This window comes from Oncorhynchus masou, chromosome 17, assembly GCF_036934945.1.
Source record: "Oncorhynchus masou masou isolate Uvic2021 chromosome 17, UVic_Omas_1.1, whole genome shotgun sequence".
NCBI classification, from domain to species: Eukaryota; Metazoa; Chordata; class Actinopteri; order Salmoniformes; family Salmonidae; genus Oncorhynchus; species Oncorhynchus masou.
In genome coordinates this window covers 37,770,304-37,796,802 of record NC_088228.1, presented here as the reverse complement: position 1 = coordinate 37,796,802, position 26,499 = coordinate 37,770,304, and the positions used below count along the sequence as shown (strand labels likewise).

The window sequence follows — 26,499 nt, the reverse complement described above, 5'->3', positions numbered from 1 at the left end:
ATGTTGAGGATCAGAGTGGCCGATGTGTTGTTGCCTACCCTCACCACCAAGGAGCAGCCCGTCAGGAAGTCCAGGATCCAGTTGCAAAGGGAGGTGTTCAGTCACAGGGTCCTGAGCTTAGTGATGAGCTTCAAGAGCACTACGGTGTTCCACACTGTCAATAAACAGCACTATCACATAGGTGTCCCTCTTGTCCAGGTGGGGGATGACAGTGTGGAGTACGGTGGAAAAATTACAAGATTATGTTATAATACTGTTTCTGCATCAACTAAGGTTTGATGAGTACTCTCTCATCTGTGCCTGTGGGATTGAGTCGGGCCTCTGGGGCTTCGGCGCTGGCAATTGATTTATGATTGGGTTGGTGATAGAACCTACAGCCTGCATTCCATAGACTGAGTTGGTGTGTGTAACCCGAGACAGAGATAGCCTGTTGGAGTAGAACAAACCCCTCTTTGTTTCTAATCAGCCTTGCATCTGGGAAACTAAGCTGGGTTGGTGGTAAAACAACACCGGGTGCAGTTAACCACAAGATGAACCCAAGGTGGCTTATATGATGCACGGGAGGTGTGGGACCAGCCATGACTAAGCCGTTTCTATGTTTACTATATGCTTTTTCATTAGCGGGGAGCTCTCGGTCCAACACTCAAGAGTGTGGGATCGACCAGATTAATTACTGCAATAATGAGTCAATATTAAATAAAGATGATTGATTGAAGAAATTACAAAGTCTCTCTCACTTGTTTAGAGTATTCCACAACAATATTTGGCGACAAGGAGAGAATGATAATCTTAATTTTGCTGATTGTTCCAGGGGGAATCCAGGTTAACTGTGCAACAGGAGTTGTATTAGATGCAGCCGGGACAGCCATACTCCACTAGACGGAGCAGACTGGATCCCCCGCCTGTCTGGGAGCGTCAGTGGAATGGATACGTCATTTCAAACAGAGACAGAGAAATAGGGTGAGACTGACGTTTCTTGGAAACAATTATTCATTGTATTTAAAAAAAAAAATTGGGTTCTGAGTGAACTGCCATCTGACGTTTAACATCCAAAGCTGTGTGTACGGGATGTATAACTAGAACCTGAGGGCGGATGACATCCAAAGCTGTGTGTACCGGATGTATAACTAGAACCTGAGGGCGGATGACATCCAAAGCTGTGTGTACCGGATGTATAAATAGAACCTGAGGGAGGATGACGTCCAAAGCTGTGTGTACCGGATGTATAACTAGAACCTGAGGGAGGATGACGTCCAAAGCTGTGTGTACCGGATGTATAACTAGAACCTGAGGGCAGATGACGTCCAAAGCTGTGTGTACCGGATGTATAACTAGAACCTGAGGGCGGATGACGTCCAAAGCTGTGTGTACCGGATGTATAACTAGAACCTGAGGGCGGATGACGTCCAAAGCTGTGTGTACCGGATGTATAACTAGAACCTGAGGGAGGATGACGTCCAAAGCTGTGTGTACCGGATGTATAACTAGAACCTGAGGGAGGATGACGTCCAAAGCTGTGTGTACCGGATGTATAACTAGAACCTGAGGGCGGATGACATCCAAAGCTGTGTGTACCGGATGTATAACTAGAACCTGAGGGAGGATGACGTCCAAAGCTGTGTGTACCGGATGTATAACTAGAACCTGAGGGCGGATGACATCCAAAGCTGTGTGTACCGGATGTATAACTAGACCTTGTGAGGACTAGTTAAGGCCTAAAAGAGAAAGTCCTCTGTGGGCTAGAGACCTGTATGGACTCAAAAGCACTACAGAGATATTAGAGAATGCATTACAATGATATTCTATAAGATAATAAGGTGCACCTGTATTTGTTTTGAACCAAACCCCATTTTAGAAATAAGAGATATGGAGTCCTGAAGGCACTGCCATTTTAAGGTTATGATATCCTGATAGTATTGTCATGATAAATAGGAAGTTGTGATCATACTGTGCTGAAGTTAGAAATTATTTGGAGTCCTACATGGTATGGCCGTGATGCATTGCAGTAACATGGGTTAGTATTGTAAGATGCAAATGTATGAGTTGCTTATCCCAGGAAGTTACCCTGAGATAGAAACTAGAAAATATTCCTGCAGGTTATAAAAATATTGTAAAAAAATAACTAATTGATTTAAGTGTGTTTTGGGAACAGTACTGTGTAAATTGTGATATGAGAGTTGTGTGAGTGTGGAAATAAGTGTGAATCTGAAGTTTGGATAATAACATATAGAAATGTGTATAATAAGCTGATTTAAATTGGGTTAATTAGTTTCCATATATAATGTTATCTTGGGGATCTGTCCATCACTGCCATCATAGAATATCACAGGGTTTTATGGAGCGCGGGATGTTATTTTATATGTATGGGAAGTAGTGGTAATTATATAGGTTTTTCTGGGAGGCGAGGGAGTCCTTGATGTCCAGGAAACCAAAGTTTTTGGGCTTCCGCCTGGAGTATGTTTGCAGAACTGCTTAGTGGCGGCGGAGAGTCGTTGAAAACGCACATGGAGTGGTTGATGCGAGTACCTAAGAATTTCTAATGTTATATATGGATTCTGTGAAGATATGAAAACATGATTAATTGTATGTGTGTATAATCGATTACTAGAGATTTGATAAAGTAATAATGGGAATAATTATGATATGCAACTTAAGCAACCCATACGTAGACATACGTAAGGGGTGTACAAAGTTTTCTGAAAGGTTCAGAGTGTTCTCTTTATGGATCATTTGATAGAGATCAGGTTCAAGCATTATATGACTGTCTACAGGATCTGGGAGATAAAGGTTGGCGTATGTCCACTTTTGGTAAAAATATTGGGAATTGACTTGCCAAATGACATTATAAAGCTTATGGGATTTTCTCAGTCCGGGTAATACATTTAAAGAAAACTGCCTATAAGGCCTGATTTGTCGAATAAACCCTTTTTCCATACAGTTGGAGCGAATTAAGACGGAATGTGATGAATAATCATTGTGGAGCAAATGTAATGTAATAAAGGAATTTCATTATGTCACAAGTGAAAATATAATCTGCTTTTATTGACCTCACCAAATCAATGGAAACTTGATGACCGCTAAATCCCCTTTGTGCATGTTAAATCTTTGCAAAGAAAGACTTTTCTGGTAATTATGTCATTATTACGTGCCAGACGTTAAGACCGCAAACCATTATAATTGGGTTATTTGCAGGATTTACTTGTCATTTCAATAGCATTGGGTCTATGGTACTGACAAAAATCTGGGTTTCTGATTGTAATTCAACTATTTCCATGGTTTGCTTAGCTAGAAACAGCAGCCAGTGTTTATTTTAAAATGTAAACTGAACGATTTAGCAGCTTGTTTAGTTCAAATTGAAAGGTTAATTCAACATGAATACCGAGGCGATTTCGAGGTAATACGTTTTTGTATTTGGTATTTTATTAGGATCCCCATTAGCTGTTGCAAAAGCAGCAGCTACTCTTCCTGGGGTCCCCACAAAACATGAAACATAATAGAGAATGACATAATACAGAACATCAAGAACAAGAACAGCTCAAGGACAGAACTACATACATTTTTAAAAAGGTACATGTAGCCTACATATCAATGCATACACACAAACTATCTAGGTCAAATAGGGGAGAGGAGTTGTGCCACGAGGTGTGGCTTTATCTGTTTTTTTGAAACCAGGTTTGCTGTTCATTTGAGCAATATGAGATGGAAGGAAGTTCCATGCAATAAGGGCTCTATATAATACTGTATGTTTTCTTGAATTTGTTCTGGATTTGGGGACTATGAAAAGACCCCTGGTGGCATGTCTGGTGGGATAAGTGTGTGTGTGAGAGCTGTGTGTCAGTTGACGATGAAAACAATTTGGGATTTTCAACACTTTAATGTTTCTTTTAAAAATAAGAAGTGAGGCAGTCAGTCTCTTAGCCAAGAGAGAATGGCATGCATAATATTTATATCAGCCCTCTGATTACAATTAAGAGCAAAACGTGCCGCTCCGTTCTGGGCCAGCTGCAGCTTAACTAGGTATTTATTTTTTATTTAACCTTTATTTAACCAGGTAGGCCAGTTGAGAACAAGTTCTCATTTACAACTGCGACCTGGCCAAGATAAAGCAAAGCAGTGTGACAAAAACAACAACACAGAGTTACACATGGAATAAACAAACGTACAGTCAAAAACGCAATAGAAAAATCTGTTTACAGTGTGTTCAAATGAAGTAAGGAGGTAAGGCAATAAATAGACCATATTGACGAGGTAAATACAATTTAGCAATTAACACTGGAGTGATAGATGTGCAGATGACAAATATGTAGCGAGGGCCAGCCAACGAGAGCATACAGGTCGCAGTGGTGGGTAGTATGTGGGGCAAGAGAGACATCATTGATATATACAGAGTAAAGAGTCGGCCCGAGAATTTAACCCTGTGGCACCCCCATAGAGACTGCCAGAGGTCCGGACAACAGGCCCTCCGATTCGACACACTGAACTCTATCTGAGAAGTAGCTAGCCAAGCGAGGAAGTTATTAGAGAAACCAAGCTGTTGAGTCTGCCGATAAGAATACGATGATTGACAAAGTCGAAAGCCTTGGCAAGGTTGATAAAGACGGCTGCACAGTACTGTCTTTTATCGATGGCGGTTATGATATCGTTTAGGACTTTGAGCGTGGCTGAGATGCACCCATGACCAGCTCGGAAACCGGATTGCATAGCGGAGAAGGTATGGTAGGATTCTAAATGGTCAGTGATCTGTTTGTTCACTTGGATTTTGAATACTTTAGAAAGGCAGGGCAGGATGTATATAGGTCTGTAAACGTTTGGGTGAAGAGTGTCTCCCCCTTTGAAGAGGGGGATGACCGCAGGCGCTTTCCAATCTTTAGGAATCTCTGATGATACAAAGAGAGATTGAACAGACTAGTAATAGGGGTTGCGACAATGGCGGCGGATAATTTTAGGAAGAGAGGGTCCAGATAGTCTAGCCAAGCTGATTTGTAGGGATCCAGATTTTGCAGCTGATGAAGACATTGATAAGGAGGATTGATGTCAACTTGGTGAGGGTTGACAGTATGTGAATGGTAATGTGTTGTTAGTGGGTTTTTTTTGGATGACACTAATTATGCCATGTTTTAATAAATTGAAGAAGCTGAGGTTTCTACAGAAATGATGAGTAGAGGGATTGAGCCTTGAGATTGAAAAATAGATTAGCTGCGGTTGAAAGCAAGCGGGCTGTAAGGGACGCAGTGGGACATTTGGAGGAGAGGTATGAGACAGAGGTAAAGTTGGTTTTATATTCACACAACACAGACATTCAACAGACATTCATCAGTTACAAGGCACAACAGTCATTTATTCATATGTTTTTCTAATTTAACAGCAAAGAGTCCCCTTCCAATCGTTTTCTATTTTGGCTTTGTTGAAGTCCTTCTTTGTCAGCTGAATGGTACCATCTTCCGAGGAAATAGATTCAACTGTTCAACACTTACAGTCAAATGTTTAATACCCCGGGTATTCCCAGAACACATTCTGGAAAGTCTATAGATCCAGTGGTCAGTGGTCACTTTATTAGGTACAACCCCGGTTGCATCTGGAACAGTGTGAATTCAAAACTGTTGATGAAACTGGGAAAGGAGATAAACATCATGACCCCTCCTACACACATTCTGAAATTTCCCCCACACACACTTTTATTATTGCATTGTGATACAAAAAGTGGCATTGGTGTTCTTTAGGACCATGCAGCCTCAGAGCGGTTGAGTTGAGTTAATAAGTTAATAAGTAACAAACCCTTTGTTATGGCAAGCCTAAATAAGATCAGGAGTAAAAATGTGCTTAAGAAGCCACATAATAAGTTGCATGCACTCACTCGGTGTGCAATACTAGTGTTTAACAGGATTTTTGAATGACGACCTCATCTCTGCACCCCACACAATTATCTGCAAGGTCCCTTAATCGAGCAGTGAATTTCATACGGACTCAACCATAAAGATCAGGGAGGTTTCCCAATGCCTTGAAAAGAAGGGCACCTATTGGTAGATGGTGTATTCATACTCCCAGTCACTACAACGATACAGGTGTCCAGAAAGGAAGGAAACCACTCAGGGATTTCACCATGAGGTAAATTGTGACTTTAAAACAGTTATAGAGTTTAATTGATGTGATAGGAGAAAACTGAGGCTAGATCAACAACATTGTATTTACTCCAAAATACTAACCTAATTGACAGAGTGAAAATAAGTAAGTCTGTACAGAATACAAATATTCCAAAACATGCTTCCTGTTCGCAATAAGACACTAAAGTAACACTGTTAAAAATGTGGCAAAGTAAATCACTTTATGTCCTGAGTACAAAGCATTATGTTTGGGGGAAATCGAACACAACACATCACTGAGTACCACTCTTTATAGTTTCAAGCATGGTGGTGGCTGCATCATGTTATGGGTATATGCTTGTCATCGGCAAGGATTAGAGAGTTTTTTAAATAATAAAAATAAACGGAATAGAGCTCTAGAAATTCTAGAGGAAAACCTGGTTCAAACATGGAAAAACCAGCGAGGTGTATACTGAACAAAAATATAAACACAACATGCAAAAATGTATACGATTTTACTGAGTTACAGTTCATACTGTATAAGGAAATCAGTCAATTTAAATGAATGAATTAGGCCCTAATCTATGGATTTCAAATGACTGGGCATGGGTGTAGCCATTGGTGGTCCTGGGAGGGCCACTTGGCAGCCAGTCCTACCCACTGGGGAGGGAAAGCCAATCAAAATGAGTTTTTCCCCACAAAAGGGCTTCATTATAGACAGAAATTCTCTTTTGACAGAAAGACAACATTTGAGAGAAATAAGCTTTTTGTGCTTAAGGAACATTTCTGGGATTTTTTATTTCAGCTCATGAAACATGGGACCGACACTTTACATGTTGCGTTTATATTTTTGTTCAATATATATTATCCATGTCCTGGTTCACCCACGACTCCAATAAACATGGAAAATGACAGTTCTTCAGGTACTGTTGATTGGATAGTCTCGAGCGGAGCTTGTCCAGTTTGTTCCCTTGTGATTGAATGTTTGCCAATACAACGGAGGGTAGAGACGGTTTATTTGATTGTCAGGATGACGTCTTGTTTGCCTCTCTTGCACTGTCACTTCCTCTTTCTGCTGATTCAGCAGAATAGACCCTGTAAATTAATGTTTGTAGAGTCGCTTCTCTGCATCATATTACTCACCATCAAAACAGAAGCACTATCATATATCGCCAAATCAAGCGAAATGCTTGTAAAAACAGAGTCTCTCTGTGTGTGTGTGTTTATGTCAGTCCCCTATATAAAAATACTTAAACTTCACTGTCATTGTATTTGGGGAGAGTCAATACTAAGCAAGACTGTCATGGATTCCACTGGGAGAAAAATAGGCCTATGGACAGTTTCTCTGGATTATGGGTTTCTCTGAGCTGTTAAATTCTACCGCCTCTCCCTGTTAAGAGATTGCACTGAGCATCAACCTTTTACTCAAACTCAAGGGACAGTGAATCTGTTTTGTCGGGATATTGAGTCTGTTTTGTAATCAACGTTTATTGCACTGATGTCAACCACAATCCGTCAGCCAGAGACAATTCCAATGTCTTTACAAGACGTCTGTAGTTTTCAGGACACCCCTATGTCTCACAGGTGGAACACTCCTGCCTCACTCTCTAGACCTATGGGAGAATCCACTCCTCTCCTGGACATGGCTGATGGAAAGCAGCATTGGTTGGGGTGGATTTAAATCTGAGAGAGGTGGAGGGGTCCCTCTGCATTCTTTCATACCTACCCCTCAGAGCTCTGTTCCTTTCCGCTGTGACAACAGACACTCGTCCCTTTCCTCCCTGTCCACCTCTCCATCACCGCCCACTCGCCGCCCATTCCCTTTGTCTCACGGAACCACTACCCTGGCCTTTGTGTTCCAAGGAGGTGTTATAGCAGCGGCAGACACACGTGCCAGCTGCTCAGGGCTTGTCTCCTGTCCCTCTGTCCAGAAGATACTGCCCATCCACTCCCATTTACTGGTCACCACTTCAGGCAGTGGTGCAGACTGCATGCCATTGGAGAGAATCCTGGCTAGAGAGATCCGCCCTTTACCAGCTACGCCATGGCTGCCGCTTGTCAATCACTAGCTCTGCCAAGTTCCTCTCTCATATATTGGAACCATTTAAGGGGACTGATGTGCGTGTGGCAGCCATTCTATCTGGCTCGGATGTAGTGGAGGTTAGGGTGTAGAAATTCAGGGAACAAAAAGTTGATGGGATAGGATCAGGCAGAGACAGCATCTCTCCAGCAAAAGTACCCCTTGAAGAGACAGGAATGTCTGCAAGTGATTCTTGTAGTCAGGATGACTTGACTGGCAGGGCCAGTGACAGAACAAGACATGCAGTAACTGACGGGAACCTGACAATATCCCTTGCCAGTGATCGTTGTGGCCCAAAGCGCTTCTATGTGTGCAGTGACGGCACCCGTCTGCAGGGAAAGTTTTTCTCAGTGGGCTCAGGTTCACCCTATGCCTATGCAGTACTAGATGGATGGGTTCGGTGGAGCCTGAGTGAGGAGGAGGCAATCTCATTGGCCAGAGAGATTGTGTACAGGGCCACACACAGGGATGCATATTCAGGGAACTGTGTGGACCTCTTTCACATCACTGCCCAAGGATATAGCCACAGAGACAGGGAGGATTTGAGAGAGGAGTACCACAGAGAGAAGGGAGAGGGTGGTGAAGATGGTGAAACCTGGCACATGCACAAAACAATGTAAACACCTACATTACTTCAGTTAATGCATGCATTGCTTGCATGTACTTCCATCTTAGATGCCTTAGATGATGAGCAAAGAAATTGTGATAGCCACACACGGAAACCCGTGTTTTCAAGTCAGTTTAATAATACTTTTCTGTAGATATTTAGTCTCACATTCCTACTCACTAAAGGACAAAGTCAGTGTAGAGTAAGTTCAAATGGAATTTTATTCAACATTCGTGACAGACAAGGGATGTCAAATACAAATGAACCTGACTATGTTGTCCAAGGGTCAGCATTGGAAAGTCAGGGCTAGGGAGAGGGTAGGAGTAGATTAGGGAAAAAAATTTGTGACAAAAGAGGATCAAAAAGATGGATGAAGAAGACTGGCCACTTTATGGGAGAGAGAAAGTAAGACGCCTGCATGTATGTCTGAGCACTGTGAATCGTAATGTAATGTGTGTCAAAAAAATATAAATATGTTATGTAATATTATGCATAAATGTACCATGCATGCAAACATTCATTTGTAACAATTCAGTACAGGGTGAGGGTAGGCAGGGGTGTCATGCACCCATTAATTTAGAGGGGGCACGAATTACGTGAGCATAGGGGGTGTCGGAGAATGTACCATTTTTCTAACAAGTGAAACAGATTTTTCATGCAATTTAGAACCATAATCATTATGCTTAATTCTTTATAAAAAAAATGTTTTTTCTGCGTAGGTTATCTAAGCATTCAATTGTCATTTTAATGAATAATGCACAAGACGTGCCAGACGTGTCCCCCTGCTTAAGCCAGTACATGTCCAGGCCCGTCTGAAGTTTGCTAGAGTGCATTTGGATGATCCAGAAGAAGATTGGGAGAATGTCAGATGGTCAGATGAAACCAAAATAGAACTTTTTGGTAAAAACTCAACTCGTCGTGTTTGGAGGACAAAGAATGCTGAGTTGCATCCAAAGAACACCATACCTACTGTGAAGCATGGGGGTGGAAACATCATGCTTTGGGTCTGTTATTCTGCAAAGGGACCAGGACGACTGATCCGTGTAAAGGAGCCATGTATCGTGAGATTTTGAGTGAAAACCTCCTTCCATCAGCAAGGGCATTGAAGATGAAACGTGGCTGGGTCTTTCAGCATGACAATGATCCCAAACACACCACCCGGGCAACGAAGGAGTGGCTTCGTAAGCATTTCAAGGTCCTGGAGTGGCCTAGCCAGTCTCCAGATCTCAACCCCATAGAAAATCTTTGGAGGGAGTTGAAAGTCCGTGTTGCCCAGCAACAGCCCCAAAACATCACTGCTCTAGAGGAGATCTGCATGGAGGAATGGGCCAAAATACCAGCAACAGTGTGTGAAAACCTTGTGAAGACTTACAGAAAACGTTTGACCTCTGTCATTGCCAACAAACGGTATATAACAAAGTATTGAGATAAACTTTTGTTATTGACCAAATACTTATTTTCCACCATAAATTGCAAATAAATTCATTAAAAATCCTACAATGTGATTTTCTGGATTTCTTTTTCAAATTTTGTCTGTCATAGTTGAAGTGTACCTATGATGAAAATTACAGGCCTCTCTCATCTTTTTAAGTGGGAGAACATGCACAATTGGTGGCTGACTAAATACTTTTTTGCCCCACTGTATTTGTATCTCCCTATATAAACAGGGTTATTCAGACAACTGAGCTGTTCCCCATTGTCATTTCTGACCATGGAGCTGTCCTGTATAGTATTTGACTTGACAGCTCCAAACAGAAAGATGCCAGAAGATGGCGCTTTAACACAACATTGCTGCGGAATAAGGCTTTTTTTTGCACAATTTAAGAATATTTATTGCTTAATACAGATACAGCCACATCCCACCGGTCACCTTGGGAGATGACAAAATGTTTGAGGGGAAACAAGGCTTAAGCAAAGCGAGGCAAAGCGTATTCAATACAATTCAAACACCATCTGGTAAGATATCACATGACCTGGCAGAAATTAATGATACATTTAGGTAGTTTTGTTCCCATCTATCAATCATGCATTAAAACATGGAGAATTCCATAGAGACCAAAACACCTCACTGATTATAGTTTTGTTAAAAAAGGGTAAATCTCCCCTAGACTGTAAAAGTTGTAGGCCTTTAAGCCTTATTACAACAGAGCTCAAGTTGTTTGCAAAGGTACTTGCCATCATATTGGAACTGCTTGTAGGACATCTAATTAGCGATGATCAAACTGTGTTTATAAAGGGTCGTTTAGACTCAGACAATATTAGACGTCGCTTCCATATCATAAATGAAAATGACCCAGTCCCTGCTGCACTTTTTTTTAGTTTGGATGCAAAAAAAAGCCTTCGATATGCTAGAATGGAACTATTTATGGTGTGTTTTGGAGGCCTTTGATTTAGGTAAAGGATTTATCTCCATGTTAAAAATGTTGTATTCTGCATCCCAAGCAGTTGTGCAGACGGGAAACATTCTATCCAGGACTTTCTGTTTCCAACGTTCCACAAAACAAGGATGTCCATTATCACCAATGCTCTTTGCACTGTCTTTGGAGCCCCTTACTCAAGCAATTAGATTGGACCCAATTATTTCACCCATCAATATTAAAGGTACTCAGCATAAAGTGTCACTCTATGCCAATGACACCTTATAGTATTTCGCAGACTTCTCAACTTCCCTTCCACAAATTCTGAAATGATTAACTATTTTCGGTTCATTCTCTAGATATAAACTGGGAAAATCTATACGGGGACCTTTAATAGCCCTGTGAAATGTTTAACTTTGCCTGCTGCATCTCCTGTGCAGTGGCATAAGGCAGACCTATTTATTTGGGGATATGCATACCCACCAAATTTTCCAAAGTTTGCAGAAGGAACTCTCTTAAAATATCATTACAAGGTAGGATTGCTATAGTAAAAATGAAACGGACTCGTACTGTCTGTTAAATGCTCTACATTGGGTGTCACTCTAGTATGGAACCGTGTAATGCAGGGATTGGTGCACGACCTGAACTGGGATACCATTTGGGAATATGTATTTGTCACCTCTAAGAACCCAGCACACCAGCTTGTACATTATAAGCTTATACATAGAAGTTATGCCACCCCATTTAGACGTTTTAAGATGAAGCTGATTCCTACTCCAGTATGTGATAGATGCCGTACGAATAGTGTTGGAACACTAATGCACAAGTTTTGGGAATGTCCTGTGAACAAAGATCCACCATTTATTTTTGTTGAATGATGACTCTACATTTTTATTGCAACTGGTTCAGAAAATAATAATCTAAGCAGGGTTAACAGCAGCAAAAAAAGGTTATCCTTAGTGCTTGGATTACCCCTACAATCTTCTCGACTCAAACATGATTACCATATTTTCAAGATATTGTTGGTATAGAGCGGTCAGTGGCCGTGATAAACAAAGCTCGGGCAAATCCAGGCATGGGATGTATTATGCTAAACTCTATCAGATATCAACAACTCTTGACCAGGAAATGGACCTACATGGTAGGGGAGTGGGGGAGGGAATGTTATTTTCTGAGAATAATATAGAATATTTTTTATTGTAATCTCTACTTCTTTTCTGTAAATGTGATATTGTGCACTCAAATAATTGACTCCTGATAGTATGTGTCACATGTGCTCCCTCTCCAGGTCACCAGGCTGCTCATTATGGCGCACACCTGTCACCATCGTTACGCAAACCTGCGTGTCATCACACACCTGGACTGCATCACCTCCTTGATTACCTGCCCTATATATAGCACTCCCTTTGGTTCCTTTTCCAGGTGTCATTGTTTCAGTTTCATGTCTGTGTGCTGTTTGTGTTTCTTGTTTTGTATTATGTTAATTTTATTAAAACACTCACTCCCTGAACTTGCTCCCCAAACTCTCAGCGCACATCGTTACAGTATGTAAATAGTTGTATTTTATGTTAGTGCTGTCTTGTCGGCTAGTATTTGTAACGTGATCCTGCCTTGTGTTGTATATTGTGAAATATTAAAAAAAAAAATTAAAATATATAGTTCTGTGTAATTGGACTGACTTGTTTAGTATTTACACCAGGGTAGTCCATCCGCCTTCCTGGATATCTACCAACTGGTAGCTCTGCTAATTTGAAGTGTAAACCGTCAAGAACATAGATATCCAGGAAAAGAAAACGATTTAGAAATAATTCTAAAACCTTTCCAAAAGTACAATAAAGACTATAAAACAATATAACGTGTATTGTTTCTCAAGTTTGTTGCCCGCACAAACTTCCCTTATTTATGTTAGGTTGTAGGCCCACCTCTTTCAACAACTATTCTGAGTACTCTAGGTTTTCACATGGTCTGAAAACAGGGAAAGCTCCGGTTCTTCCCAGCTCAAAGATGTGCTTACTGCACCCTGTGTTGCTTGGCGACTTGCCCTCAAAGTTGTAGCAGCTCAGGCATTGGTGGTGGCACTTCAGGGAGTCTTGGGCCATCTGTTCTAAGGATCACTCTCTTAAGTAGCTCCAAATAAGAGTCTTCTCAAAACTGCTCTCTGAAGTTCTGGGATGTCTGTGTAGTCCTTTGCAGTTTTCTATGCGTAGACATAGACACTTTTGAGACTTATTGTCAAGTCTCCGATAGCTGAAAGAGAGAAGAATATTTGGTGAGTATTTTGTCTATAGAATTAACTATCACACCTGATTAAAGTAAGTACATTCTAAACTGAAGACCATAATTAGTTGATGATTGGAGTCATGTGTTGGCTAGGGCTTGAAAACAATCAAAACAAGTAATCCTACATATTTACAACTAAATAGCAACATTTCACTTTATATCTAGCAATATACACTACCAGTCAAAGTTTTAGAACAACTATTCATTCAAAGGTTTTTCTTAATTTTTACTATTTTCTACATTGTAGAATAATAGTGAAGACATCAAAACTATGAAATAACACATATGGAATCATGTAGTAACCAAAATATATTTTATATTTGAGATTCTTCTAAGTTGCCACCATTTGCCTTGATGACAGCTTTACACACTCTTGGCATTATCTCAACCAGCTTCATGAGGTAGTCACCAGGAATGCATTTCAATTAACAGAATTTCTTTCCTTAACGCATTTGAGCCAACCAGCTGTTTTGTGACAAGGTCGGGGTGGTATACAGAAATAGCCCTATTTGGTAAAAGACCATGTCCATATTATGTCAAGAATAGGACAAATAAGCAAAGAGAAACGACAGTCCATCATTACTTTAAGGCATGAATGTCAGCCCAAAACTTTGAACGTTTTTTAAAGTGCAGTCGAAAAACCATCAAGCGCTATGATGAAACTGGCTCTCATGAGGACCGCCACAGGAATGAAAGACCCTAACAGGCGCATCTCAACATCAACTGTTCAGAGGAGACTGTGTGAATCAGGCCTTCATGGTCGAATTGCTGTAAAGAAACCACTACTAAAAGACACCAATAAGAAGAAGAGACTTGCTTGGGCCAAGAAACAGAAGCAATGGACATTAGACTGGTGGAAATGTGTCCTTTGGTCTGGAGTCAAAACTGGAGATTTTTGGTTCCAACCGCTGTGTCTTTGTGAGACACGATGTGGGTGAACAGATTTTCTCTGCACGTGTATTTCCCAATGTAAAGCATGGAGGAGGAGGTGTGATGGTGTGGGGGTGCTTTGCTGGTGACACTGTCTGTGATTTATTTAGAATTCAAGGCACACTTAACCGGCATGGCTACAAAAGCATTCTGCAGCGATACCCCATCCCATCTGGTTTGTTTTTCAACAGGACAATGACCCAAAACACACCTTCAGGCTGTGTAAGGGCTATTTGACCAAGAAGGAGAGTGATGGAGTGCTGCAGCAGATGACCTGGCCTCCACAATCACCCAACTTCAAACAAATTGAGATGGTTTGGGATGAGTCGGACTGCAGAGTGAAGGAAAAGCAGCCAACAAGTGCTTAGTAAATGTGGGAACTCCTTCAAGACGGTTGGAAAAGCATTTTGAGAGTGTGAGTGTGCAAAGCTGTCATCAAGTCAAATGGTGGCTATGGTGGCTACTAAACTCAGCAAAAAAAGAAAAATCCTCTTTTCAGGACCCTGTCTTTCAAAGATAATCTAAAATAATCCAAAAATCCAAATAACTTCACAGATATTCATTGTAAAGGGTTTAAACACTGTTTCCCATGCTTGTTCAATGAACCATAAACAATTAATGAACATGCACCTGTGGAAGGGTCGATAGGACACTAACAACTTACAGACGGTAGGCAATTAAGGTCACAGTTATGAAAACGTAGGACACCAAAGAGGCCTTTCTACTGACTCTGAAAAACACCAAAAGAAAGATGCCCAGGGTCCCTGATCATCTGCGTGAACGTGCTTTAGGCATGCTGCAAGGAGGCATGAGGACTGCAGATGTACCAGGGCAATAAATAGCAATGTCTGCACTGTGAGACGCCTAAAACAGCGCTACAGGGAGACAGGACGGATAGCTGATCGTCCTCGCAGTGGCAGACCACGCATAACAACACCTGCACAGATTGGTACATCCGAACATCACACCTGCGGGACAGATACAGGATGGCAACAACAACTGCCCAAATTACACCAGGAATGCACAATCCCTCCGTCGCTGGTCCAGACAGGACAGGCAAAAAGTGCTCTTCACTGACGAGTCATGGTTTTGTCTCACCAGGGGTGATGGTCAGATTTGCGTTCATCGTCGAAGGAATGAGCGTTACACCGAGGGCTGTACTCTGGAGTGGGATTGATTTGGAGGTGGAGGGTCCTTCATGGTCTGGGGCGGTGTGTCACAGCATCACGGGACTGAGCCTGTTGTCATTACAGGCAATCTCAACGCTGTGTGTTACCGGGAAGTCATCCTCCTCCCTCATGTGGTTCCCTTCCGGCAGGCTCATCCTGACATGACCCTCCAGCATGACAATGACACCAGCCATACTGCTCATTCTGTGCTTGATTTCTTGCAAGACAGGAATGTCAGTGTTCTGCCATGGCCAGTGAAGAGCCCGGGTCTCAATCCCATTGAGCACGTCTGGGACCTGTTGGATCGGAGGGTGAGGGCTAGGGCCATTCCCCCCCAGAAATGTCCGGGAAATTGCAGAATGCCTTGGTGGAAGAGTGAGGAAACATCTCACAGCAAGAACTGGCCAATCTGGCACAGTCCATGAGGAGGAGATGCACTGCAGTACTTAATGCAGCTTGTGGCCACATCAGATACTGACTGTTACTTTTTATTTTGACCCCCCCTTTGTTCAGGGGCACATTATTCAATTTCTGCTAGTCACATGTCTGTGGAACTTGTTCAGTTTATGTCTCAGTTGTTGAATCTTGTTATGTTAATAGAAATAGTTACACATGCTAAGTTTGCTGAAAATAAACACAGAGTGCGTTTATTTTTTTCCATGAGTTCATACGATTCCATATGTGTTATTTCATAGTCTATGTCTTCACTATTATTCTACAATGTAGAAAAGTAAAAATAAAGTAAAAACCCTTGAATGAGTCGGTGTTCTAAATCTTTTGATCGATAGTTTACATTATCTAGCTTGTGTGCATTCGACCCCTTCACTTGTTCCACATTTAATGTTACAGCCTTATTCTAAAATTGATTACATTTAAAAAAGTTTTCTAATCAATCTGCACACAACACCCCATAATTACAAAGCAAAAACAGGTTTTTATAAATAAATATATCCCATTTAGCAGACGCTTTTGTCCAAAGCGACTTACAAGTCGGCTGGGGCCACTACTTTTACATATGGGTGGCCCCAGTGGGAATCGAACCCACGACGCTTGGCGTTGCAAGCGCCGTGCTCTACCGACTGAGCCACACAGGACTCTAAATGTTTGCACATTTATTTAAAAAATAGACCTTATTTACAAAAGTATTCAGACTCTTTGCTTTGAGACTTGGAATTGAGCTCAGGTGTATCCTGTCTCCATTGATCATCCTTGATGTTTCTACAACTTGATTAGAGTCCACCTGCGGTAAATTCAAATGATTGGACATGATTTGGAAAGGCACACACCTGTCTATATAAGGTCCCACAGTTGACAGTGCATGTAGAAGGAATTGTCCATAAGGAATTTACCCTAAGCACACAGCCAAGACAACGCAGGAGTGGCTTTGGGAATAGTCTCTGAATGTCCGGTGGGTGGCCCAGCCAGAGCCCGGACTTGAACCCGATCTGACATCCTCTGGAGAGACCTGAAAATAGCTCTGCAGAGCTTGAGAGTAACTGCAGAGACGAATGGGAGAAACTCCCCAATATAGGTGTGCCAAGCTTGTAGCGTCATACCCCAAAAGAGTCAAGGCTGTAATCGCTGCCAAAGGTGCTTCAACAAAGTACTGAGTAAAGGGTCTGAAAATGTGATATTTCTGTTTTTTATTTGCTTTGTCATTATGGTGTATGGTGTGTAGATTGAGGAAAAACATGCCCATGCCCAACAATTGGCTGTCACACCGCCTACTCACCAATGAAAAACACATCCCTTATTGTGTGCGCCACAAAATCTGAGGGGAAAATCTATTGTTACTGTTGCATCACATTGGATGACCACTAGCAACTTATTGGAGCTTTTGAACATAAATACCAAATGCTTTAAGGTTTAGGAATTGAAATGCACTTTTCAACATTGATTTCCAATGGTGGATGAGTCCAAAAACGTTCTGCGATTGATTGATTTTGATGATATATCAGAAATCACCAGATCGGGTTTGCCCTGCCTAGTTAGCTAGTGTAAAGCATCGGCAGCAATTTTTCAACGAAACTTTACATGGCGATAATATTACTTCCTCTCAACTTGGAAGTTATCAGCATATTCTAATCTCCCATCGTTAGTTGCAGGTGGAATGTAAAAATTGTAAAAAATTATTCCGTTATTAAATAAAAACCTTTTTTTGCTCCATGATGTTATCCAACAATGTGTATGCCGCCATATTGTCCATTTCAGATATTTTCTCATTGCTCGAGACCGGTGAGTGTCATTCAAAGAGATGCTTGATGTCTGAGTCGGGGTCATGATGTGCATCACTTTGGAGTGGACACCCACCTGTCTTGAGCAAGGAGAGAAGAAACAGACAATATGACAGCGTGCGCATTGTTGGATTACCTCATGGAACAAAAATGGCTGCACAGGCTTTACACTAAACTGTAATGGGTATGGAGCATTCTGGGAGCGCTTGCTGTCGTGTCAACGAGCTCCGCAACAAGGAGTGCATCTGTGTGGGAGCCACCTCCAAGCTTCTGGCTAACATGGTATACCAGTACAAAGGCATGGGCCTCAGCATGGCTACCAGGGTGTGTGGCTGGGACAAGAGAGGGCCAGGTTAATAGTTTCATACATCTGAGCACACATTAGTAACCCCAATAGACTTGAACCCCATTCATGCATGTACATGTTTAAACCACCATCAGCTGAACTATGTACGCACTGTTTTTCACATACTCAGACCAAGGGTAGCAATATGAGCATGATTTAGTAGCTGCTCAGAGCGTAGGATATCTTTATTGTATCACATTTCCTAATAAGAGTAGTTAGCAGTGACTGAGCAAACCTCCCCTGTCTCTGCTAAACACCGGACTAAGTACAGTTTTGTCGGCTGCCACTAGATGACACTGTTGCCCCAATCTTGTTTACCTGTTGTGGATTTGACTTGTGCTATTGGATACTGTGCAGTAAGAGGCAGTACATCACTGGAGATGTGCTTAAAGAGGGCTGCACAGTGACACCATAATGGGAAATCAATAGGGCTGGGACTGTGGGCCAGGGAGTGCCGGCGCGGTGATGGACGCAGGGTCTCGGCCCTTACAATTGGGTCGCATGCATAATGTTGTTCTGCTTGATCGATGAGCTTTGTTCATAGAGCGGGGGAGTATGTGTGGACAATAACTGGCCTCCAGACAGCCTGGGACCTAAGTGACATGTGTTAAATCCTGCAGTCAATCAGGAGAATAATGATCTCAGTATTAGTTCAATAGGAACGGCGGAAGCTACAATGCCAGTGATTGAATGGTGAGGTAAATGTCATGTAAATTAAATTAATCTCGATTAAGAGAAGGTTCATTAGCGGCTACAATGATGTCAAGCACAGTTATTCTGGTGATTGGGTGTCTTAAGCGGCACGTGAAATAAATCGAATAAAGTACAGTTAAGAGCTTGACACATATGTAATGCCATGATACTCATTTGGTGAAATGCTTAGTGCCTGGTTGCTAGGCAGTGAGTGCACGTACTCCACTCGTAACTAGAGAACAACCAATATGTTTGTTTTTTAAAGGGCCGACGTGGACACTGATTTGTGGGTGTCAAAGAGGCCGGTGGCTTGTTATTGTTATGACACATATCCGCTTTACAATTTAACGTTTTGATGATACATTTTCCCTGAGACCACCATGTATGGATTAACAAATACATTATACAACCATACAATGGATTGGACATGGTTTTTAATGACATCATGGTAATAACTTATTTGAATGGTAAACTGGGTAAATCAAGATGGTATAGGCCTACTCACAATACAGTTGAAATCATATTCTATAGGACCGTGTGCATGTCTTGAGTTATTGAGCTAATTTTGGTTGATTTCAGTGGTCTATGGGGCTACAGATGACATGACCTTTTCCCCTTTCATTTGTGATCATGTTCGGCCTTTGTCTGGCTATCTTATACAAATCTCTCTGGCCAACTGACATTTCTTTTCCACGATGAGTCTGGATGTCTTACATGCGAACACATTCAGTCCTTCTGATTGGTCCCAGAAACTGCTGGGTTGGGCCAGAGCCACCCTACATGATGACGTTATCAACTTCTTAATTTGAAGTTTCACTAATGACTTCCAGGATGGCAGTTTCAGACTGAGTGTATGTAGCGAGACCAGCGGAATTAAATCCAGGGTGAGTCGTCAGGGAAGTTAGCCTACTGATCAACATTTTCATAGAAGTAGCCTATGGTCTTCTAGAGAAAACACACTACTAACAAGTCATGTAGCCAGGCAGTTCAGCACAGCAAGGGAAAGACAAGTCATTTAGCTAACAAGTACCAGTGAATTAACAACATTTATGTTGACATTCAGCTTTGAAATGGGAATATCTTGACTATTAGCTATCACAAATAAAGTTCTAGAGTAGTGAAGTGACATTACAGTGCCTTCGGAAAGTATTCACACCCCTTGACTTATTCCACATTTTGTTGTTCAAAATGAAAACATGTTTTTAGTATTCACACCCCTTGGTATGACACTCCAAATTGAGTTCAAGTCCATCCATTGAGATGTCACAACAACTTTATTGAAGTTGACAGTGCATGTCAGAGCAGAAACTATACCATGAAGTACAATGAACTGTCCGTAGATATCCGAGAGAGAATTGCGCTGAGGCATATATCTGGGGAAGGGTATAAAACTATATATAGATAGATAGATAGATAGTTTCCAAGAGCACAGAGGTCTCCATTATTGGGAAATTGAAAAAATATGGAACTACCCAGACTGCCTAGAGCTGGCCGTCCAACCAAACTAAGCAACCGGGCAAGAAGGACCTTGGTCAGGGAGATGACCAAGAACCCAATGACCACTCTGACAGAACGACAGAGTTCCTTGGCTGAGATGGAAGAACCTACCAGAGGGACAGCAGGCACCACTAATCTGGGCTTTATGGGAGAGTGGCTAGATGGAAGAACCTACCAGAGGGACAGCAGGCACCACTAATCTGGGCTTTATGGGAGAGTGGCTAGATGGAAGAACCTACCAGAGGGACAGCAGGCACCACTAACCTGGGCTTTATGGGAGAGTGGCTAGATGGAAGAACCTACCAGAGGGACAGCAGGCACCACTAATCTGGGCTTTATGGGAGAGTGGCTAGATGGAAGAACCTACCAGAGGGACAGCAGGCACCACTAATCTGGGCTTTATGGGAGAGTGGCTAGATGGAAGAACCTACCAGAGGGACAGCAGGCACCACTAATCTGGGCTTTATGGGAGAGTGGCTAGGTGGAAGAACCTACCAGAGGGACAGCAGGCACCACTAATCTGGGCTTTATGGGAGAGTGGCTAGATGGAAGAACCTACCAGAGGGACAGCAGGCACCACTAATCTGGGCTTTATGGGAGAGTGGCTAGATGGAAGAACCTACCAGAGGGACAGCAGGCACCACTAACCTGGGCTTTATGGGAGAGTGGCTAAATGGAAGAACCTACCAGAGGGACAGCAGGCACCACTAATCTGGGCTTTATGGGAGAGTGGCTAGATGGAAGAACCTACCAGAGGGACAGCAGGCACCACTAACCTGGGCTTTATGGGAGAGTGGCTAGATGGAAGAACCTACCAGAGGGACAGCAGGCACCACTAATCTGGGCTTTATGGGAGAGTGGCTAGATGGAAGAACCTACCAGAGGGACAGCAGGCACCACTAACCTGGGCTTTATGGGAGAGTGGCTAGATGGAAGAACCTACCAGAGGGACAGCAGGCACCACTAACCTGGGCTTTATGGGAGAGTGGCTAGATGGAAGAACCTACCAGAGGGACAGCAGGCACCACTAACCTGGGCTTTATGGGAGAGTGGCTAGATGGAAGAACCTACCAGAGGGACAGCAGGCACCACTAATCTGGGCTTTATGGGAGAGTGGCTAGGTGGAAGAACCTACCAGAGGGACAGCAGGCACCACTAACCTGGGCTTTATGGGAGAGTGGCTAGATGGAAGAACCTACCAGAGGGACAGCAGGCACCACTAACCTGGGCTTTATGGGAGAGTGGCTAGATGGAAGAACCTACCAGAGGGACAGCAGGCACCACTAACCTGGGCTTTATGGGAGAGTGGCTAGATGGAAGAACCTACCAGAGGGACAGCAGGCACCACTAACCTGGGCTTTATGGGAGAGTGGCTAGATGGAAGAACCTACCAGAGGGACAGCAGGCACCACTAACCTGGGCTTTATGGGAGAGTGGCTAGATGGAAGAACCTACCAGAGGGACAGCAGGCACCACTAACCTGGGCTTTATGGGAGAGTGGCTAGATGGAAGAACCTACCAGAGGACAGCAGGCACCACTAACCTGGGCTTTATGGGAGAGTGGCTAGATGGAAGAACCTACCAGAGGGACAGCAGGCACCACTAACCTGGGCTTTATGGGAGAGTGGCTAGGTGGAAGAACCTACCAGAGGGACAGCAGGCACCACTAACCTGGGCTTTATGGGAGAGTGGCTAGATGGAAGAACCTACCAGAGGGACAGCAGGCACCACTAACCTGGGCTTTATGGGAGAGTGGCTAGATGGAAGAACCTACCAGAGGGACAGCAGGCACCACTAACCTGGGCTTTATGGGAGAGTGGCTAGATGGAAGAACCTACCAGAGGGACAGCAGGCACCACTAACCTGGGCTTTATGGGAGAGTGGCTAGATGGAAGAACCTACCAGAGGGACAGCAGGCACCACTAACCTGGGCTTTATGGGAGAGTGGCTAGATGGAAGAACCTACCAGAGGGACAGCAGGCACCACTAACCTGGGCTTTATGGGAGAGTGGCTAGATGGAAGACACTCCTGAACAAAAGGCACATGACAACATGATTGGAGTTTGCAAAAAGGCACGTGAAAGACAGAGCATAAGGCAAAAATATTCTGTGGTCTCATGACACACATATGTAACTATCCGGTCTGAATGCAAAGTGCCATGTTCGGAGAAAAATGGGTACAGCTCATCACCTGTCTAACGCCATGCCAACCATGAAGCATGGTGTTGGCAGCATCATGCTATGGGGATGCTTTTCAGCGGCAGGGACCGGGAGACTGGTAAGGATCGAGGGAACAATGAATGGAGCCAAATATAGGCAAATCCTTGATGAGAAGCTGCTTGAGAGTGCAAATGACCTTAGACTGGGGTGAAGATTTACGTTCCAACAGAACAATGACTCCAAGCAAACTGTCAAAACAATGCTGGAATGGCTTCAGAACAATAATGTGAAAGTCCTTGAGTGGCCCAGCCAAAGCCCAGACTTGAATCCCAAGGAAAATCTGTGGAAAGACTTGAAGATTTCTGTTCACCTCGCCTCCCCATCGAACTTAACAAAGCTTGAGAAAATCTGCAAAGAACAGGGGGAGAAAATCCTAAAATCCAGATGTGAAAAGCTGATAGACATACCCAAGATGACTCAAAGTTGTCATCGCTGCCATAGGTGCTTCTACAAAATATTGAATACATATCTAAATGAGATTTCTGTTTTTTATTTTCAATAAACTTTTATAATATCAGGTATTAGTGGGGTTTCCGGGCCCATGACCCGATTTTGATATTTGAACATTCTCACTACCCCAACCACCTGAGAGAAAAACATTAATTAATTAACAGCCAAGATTTGTCCATTTCAAAACATTCTAACAGTATTTCTGATTTGTATTCTCAACTCACCATCATATACTTTTAATGTGGGGCTATGGCAGTCAATTACAAATTAGTCTGACATAATTTCTTATCTCACCACCACTAATGAGATGGGTGTGCTAGACGCATAGTCGCGTTGGGCGCTTTTCAAAGTCAGGGGGTATAGTCGACAGTGCACTGTCACATCTCCCCTGTCACATCCAACCTGGATCGATATTTGTTTTTAATGCAGAGGAGAGCACTGAATCAGGACCGTGAGTTTTAATGCTCTGAGGGAGACTGCACAGTATTCCCTTTGAGTCAGGAACCAAAATTCCTCCATAGTGACCGTGAAGGAGTTTGATAAACTTGATAAACTGTGGATTTCACTTACCGGCATCTCAACTGAGCCAGGATCCCATTCAAATTGATTTCGCTAATTCGCTCACTCGTCTGTAAAAAATGTATAATATTTACCTTAAAAGTCAACAGTCTGATTTTTACATCCATTGCGAATGACAACAGTTACTCTCTCAATTCAACAAAATATTTCCAATACTCCCCCTCGATAACCACCAAGCCTGAAATAGAACATTGTCATGCTCTGATCCCATATCTCCACATAGTTTTGCGAACAGATGTGCGTGATGTAGTTTACAATCAAAGTTACTTCCTGCATATCTCCCGAGTTCTGCGCTCAGCTCTTTTGCCGCCAGTTGCTCTCGGTGTATCCATTATAGCTCAGTGGGTGTATCATACAATGCATCCATATGGCAGAGGGAGACACATTCATAACTAGAGTGCAGAGGCCTGTCTGCTGTCCCGTGATAGATGGAGCTCCATCTGTGCAAAAGCCACCATTCGATCCCATGGAATCTGTTATTCGTCAATATAGCCTTGCAGCACACTGAACATCCCATGTGCCGTTTCATGCTCAGGAAGATGGAACAATATGTTCTTGTGAATAGCGTCCCCGAACATGTAGCGAACAAAAGTCAACACATCTCGGCCCTCGCAGCGAACATCCGTTTCGAGAGCATACGGTGGGGTATGTTGAGTCATTCAGTCAGTTTCCTCCTGATTGCTAGCATTAGCATCAATTCTTAGTTTCACAGTGTTATCTGACAAAGGTATTGTGGAGAGTTTCTGTGCCTCTGCCTTCCCACACACTGTGTTCACTATCAATTGCGGCTGGTAATATCAAAGTCTCTGCAACAGTGTTTGGTTTCATCTTCGTGGGCTTAGCCATTCACCGTGGGAATGATTCAAGTGCAACCGTCAAGTGCGGACTTCTCCTATGACCTAAGCACGCTCTCTGGTTGAATTTTGTCTTTTAGATTTGAATCATTTTCATTTTAGATTTTTTAATTAAAAAGGTGTAACCACATTACAATGATTTTGAGAGGCAAAAAAGTACACTACATGACCAAAAGTATGTTGACACCTGCTCATCGAACATCTCATTCCAAAATCATGGGCATTAATATCGAGTTGGTCCCCCATTTGTTCAGCTATGGGTATTAGTGAGGTTGGGCGATTAGGCCTGGCTCGCAGTCGGCATTCCAATTCATCCCAAAGGTGTTCAATGGGGTTGAGGCCAGGGCTCTGGGCATGTGGGGCATTGTCATGCTGAAACAGGAAAGGGCCTACCCCATACTGTTGCCACTAAGTTGGAAGCACAGAATCATCCAGAATATTATAGTATGCTGTAGCGTTAAGATTTCCCTTCAGTGGAACTAAGGGGCATAGCACGAACAATGAAAAAATTAATCCTCCACCAGAAAACTTTACAGTTTGCACTATGGATTGGGGCAGGTAGCGTTCTCCTGGCATCCGCCAAACCCAGATTCCTCCGTCTTACTGCCAGATGGAGAAGCGTGATTCATCACTCCAGAGAATGCGTTTCAACTGCTCCAGAGTCCAATGGCAGCGAGCTTTACACCACACCAGTCGACGCTTGGTATTGCGCATGGTGATCTGCTCGGCCATTGGAAACCCATTTCATGAAGCTCCAGACAGTTTTTGTGCTGACTTAGCTTTCCTGAGGCCGTTTTGGAACTCGGTACTGAGTGTTGCAGACAATTTTAACACACTATGTACTTCAGCACTTGGTGGTCCTGTTCTGTGAGCTTGTGTAACCTATCACTCCGTGGCTGAGCCATTGACGTTTCCACTTCACAATAACATCACTTACAGTTGGCATACCATGACGGTGTCATGTTGAAAATCATTGAGCTCTTCATTAAGGCCATTCTACAGCCAATGTTTGTCTATGGAGATTGCATGGCGGTGTGCTCGATTTTTATTTTGTATTTTTTTTAATATACTCTTTTACACCTATCAGTAATGGATGTGGCTGACATAGCCACATACGTTTGGTGCTCTCTCTCTCTCTCTGTGTGTGTGTGTGTGTGCATGTATATATATGTAATTATGTTGCAGCTTCAATATATATATTTTGTAATTGTATTTTCTAACTCCATTTTCATATCAAGTGGGGGTCCCGACCCCTAGTTTGGGAACTGCTGGGGTATTGTGTGAGATTTTTTTTTTTTTAATCCATTTTGTATTCAGGCTGTTTAGGGATGACCCCCATTTAGTCAATTGTTTCGTCAATAAGCTGTTGGTCGACCAAGATTTCTTTATTGGAGCAGTAGCCCATGCTGAGGGAACAAATCCATTGTGGAGGCCATGTGGAATGGCACAGTCTAAAACAGGCTACTAAAATTGTATATGGTTACACTGTAAGAACAATGAAGCAACACTAATACATTTAGTTAATAACAAATTACCTTTCTCCTCCGTTGGATAGCGGTCACTGTCCGCGGTTCTGAAACACATCGGTGCGCTGTTGAATTGGCGCCTTTTCCTAGACCATGTTGCTATGTGCACAATAGCAATATTAATCCCCATGTTGGTGTTGAGAACAACGCAGCGGAGGCAGCAGCGGAGTTAGGAGACAAGAAAACAGTCCTTACCTTAATTGTCTAAGAAAAGTGTGAGGAGAGGAAACCAACTTAATTAGGTCTATAATCAACAGCCCAACTGTTAAATGTGCCTGATTTATAAAACATCCACATACAGTGCTTTCGGACAGTATTCAGACCCCTTGACCTTTTCCACATTTTGTTACGTTATAGCCTATTTAGTGTTTACACTGTTCCAAATTGTCCAAACAATAATATTTACAATAATAATAGCCCTTTTTTTAAATCTCCATTTTATTGTTATCATTATGATCATCATTATAACAATAAGTATTATATTGTAATGTCATTATAATTAGTAAGCTTAGTATAGCAGTCTTGTATAACCACCATCGAACTGTAGGCCTAAGAGCACATTCTGTTTAGTCTTAATACCGTAACTTACTTAGGTCT

At 42.7% G+C, this 26,499-nt stretch overlaps 1 protein-coding gene across 1 annotated transcript in view; it reads left to right on the top strand.

Annotated features, from left to right (window-relative positions):
- LOC135558268 (proteasome subunit beta type-5-like) overlaps window positions 1-26,499 on the top strand; it is a 62,877-nt gene continuing 36,378 nt past the window's right edge. The window contains exons 1-3 of the mRNA XM_064991986.1: window positions 1-218; window positions 7,843-8,101; window positions 17,948-18,089. Coding sequence (XP_064848058.1) covers window positions 1-218; window positions 7,843-8,101; window positions 17,948-18,089 — 619 coding nt within the window. The remainder of the gene's footprint in view (window positions 219-7,842; window positions 8,102-17,947; window positions 18,090-26,499) is intronic.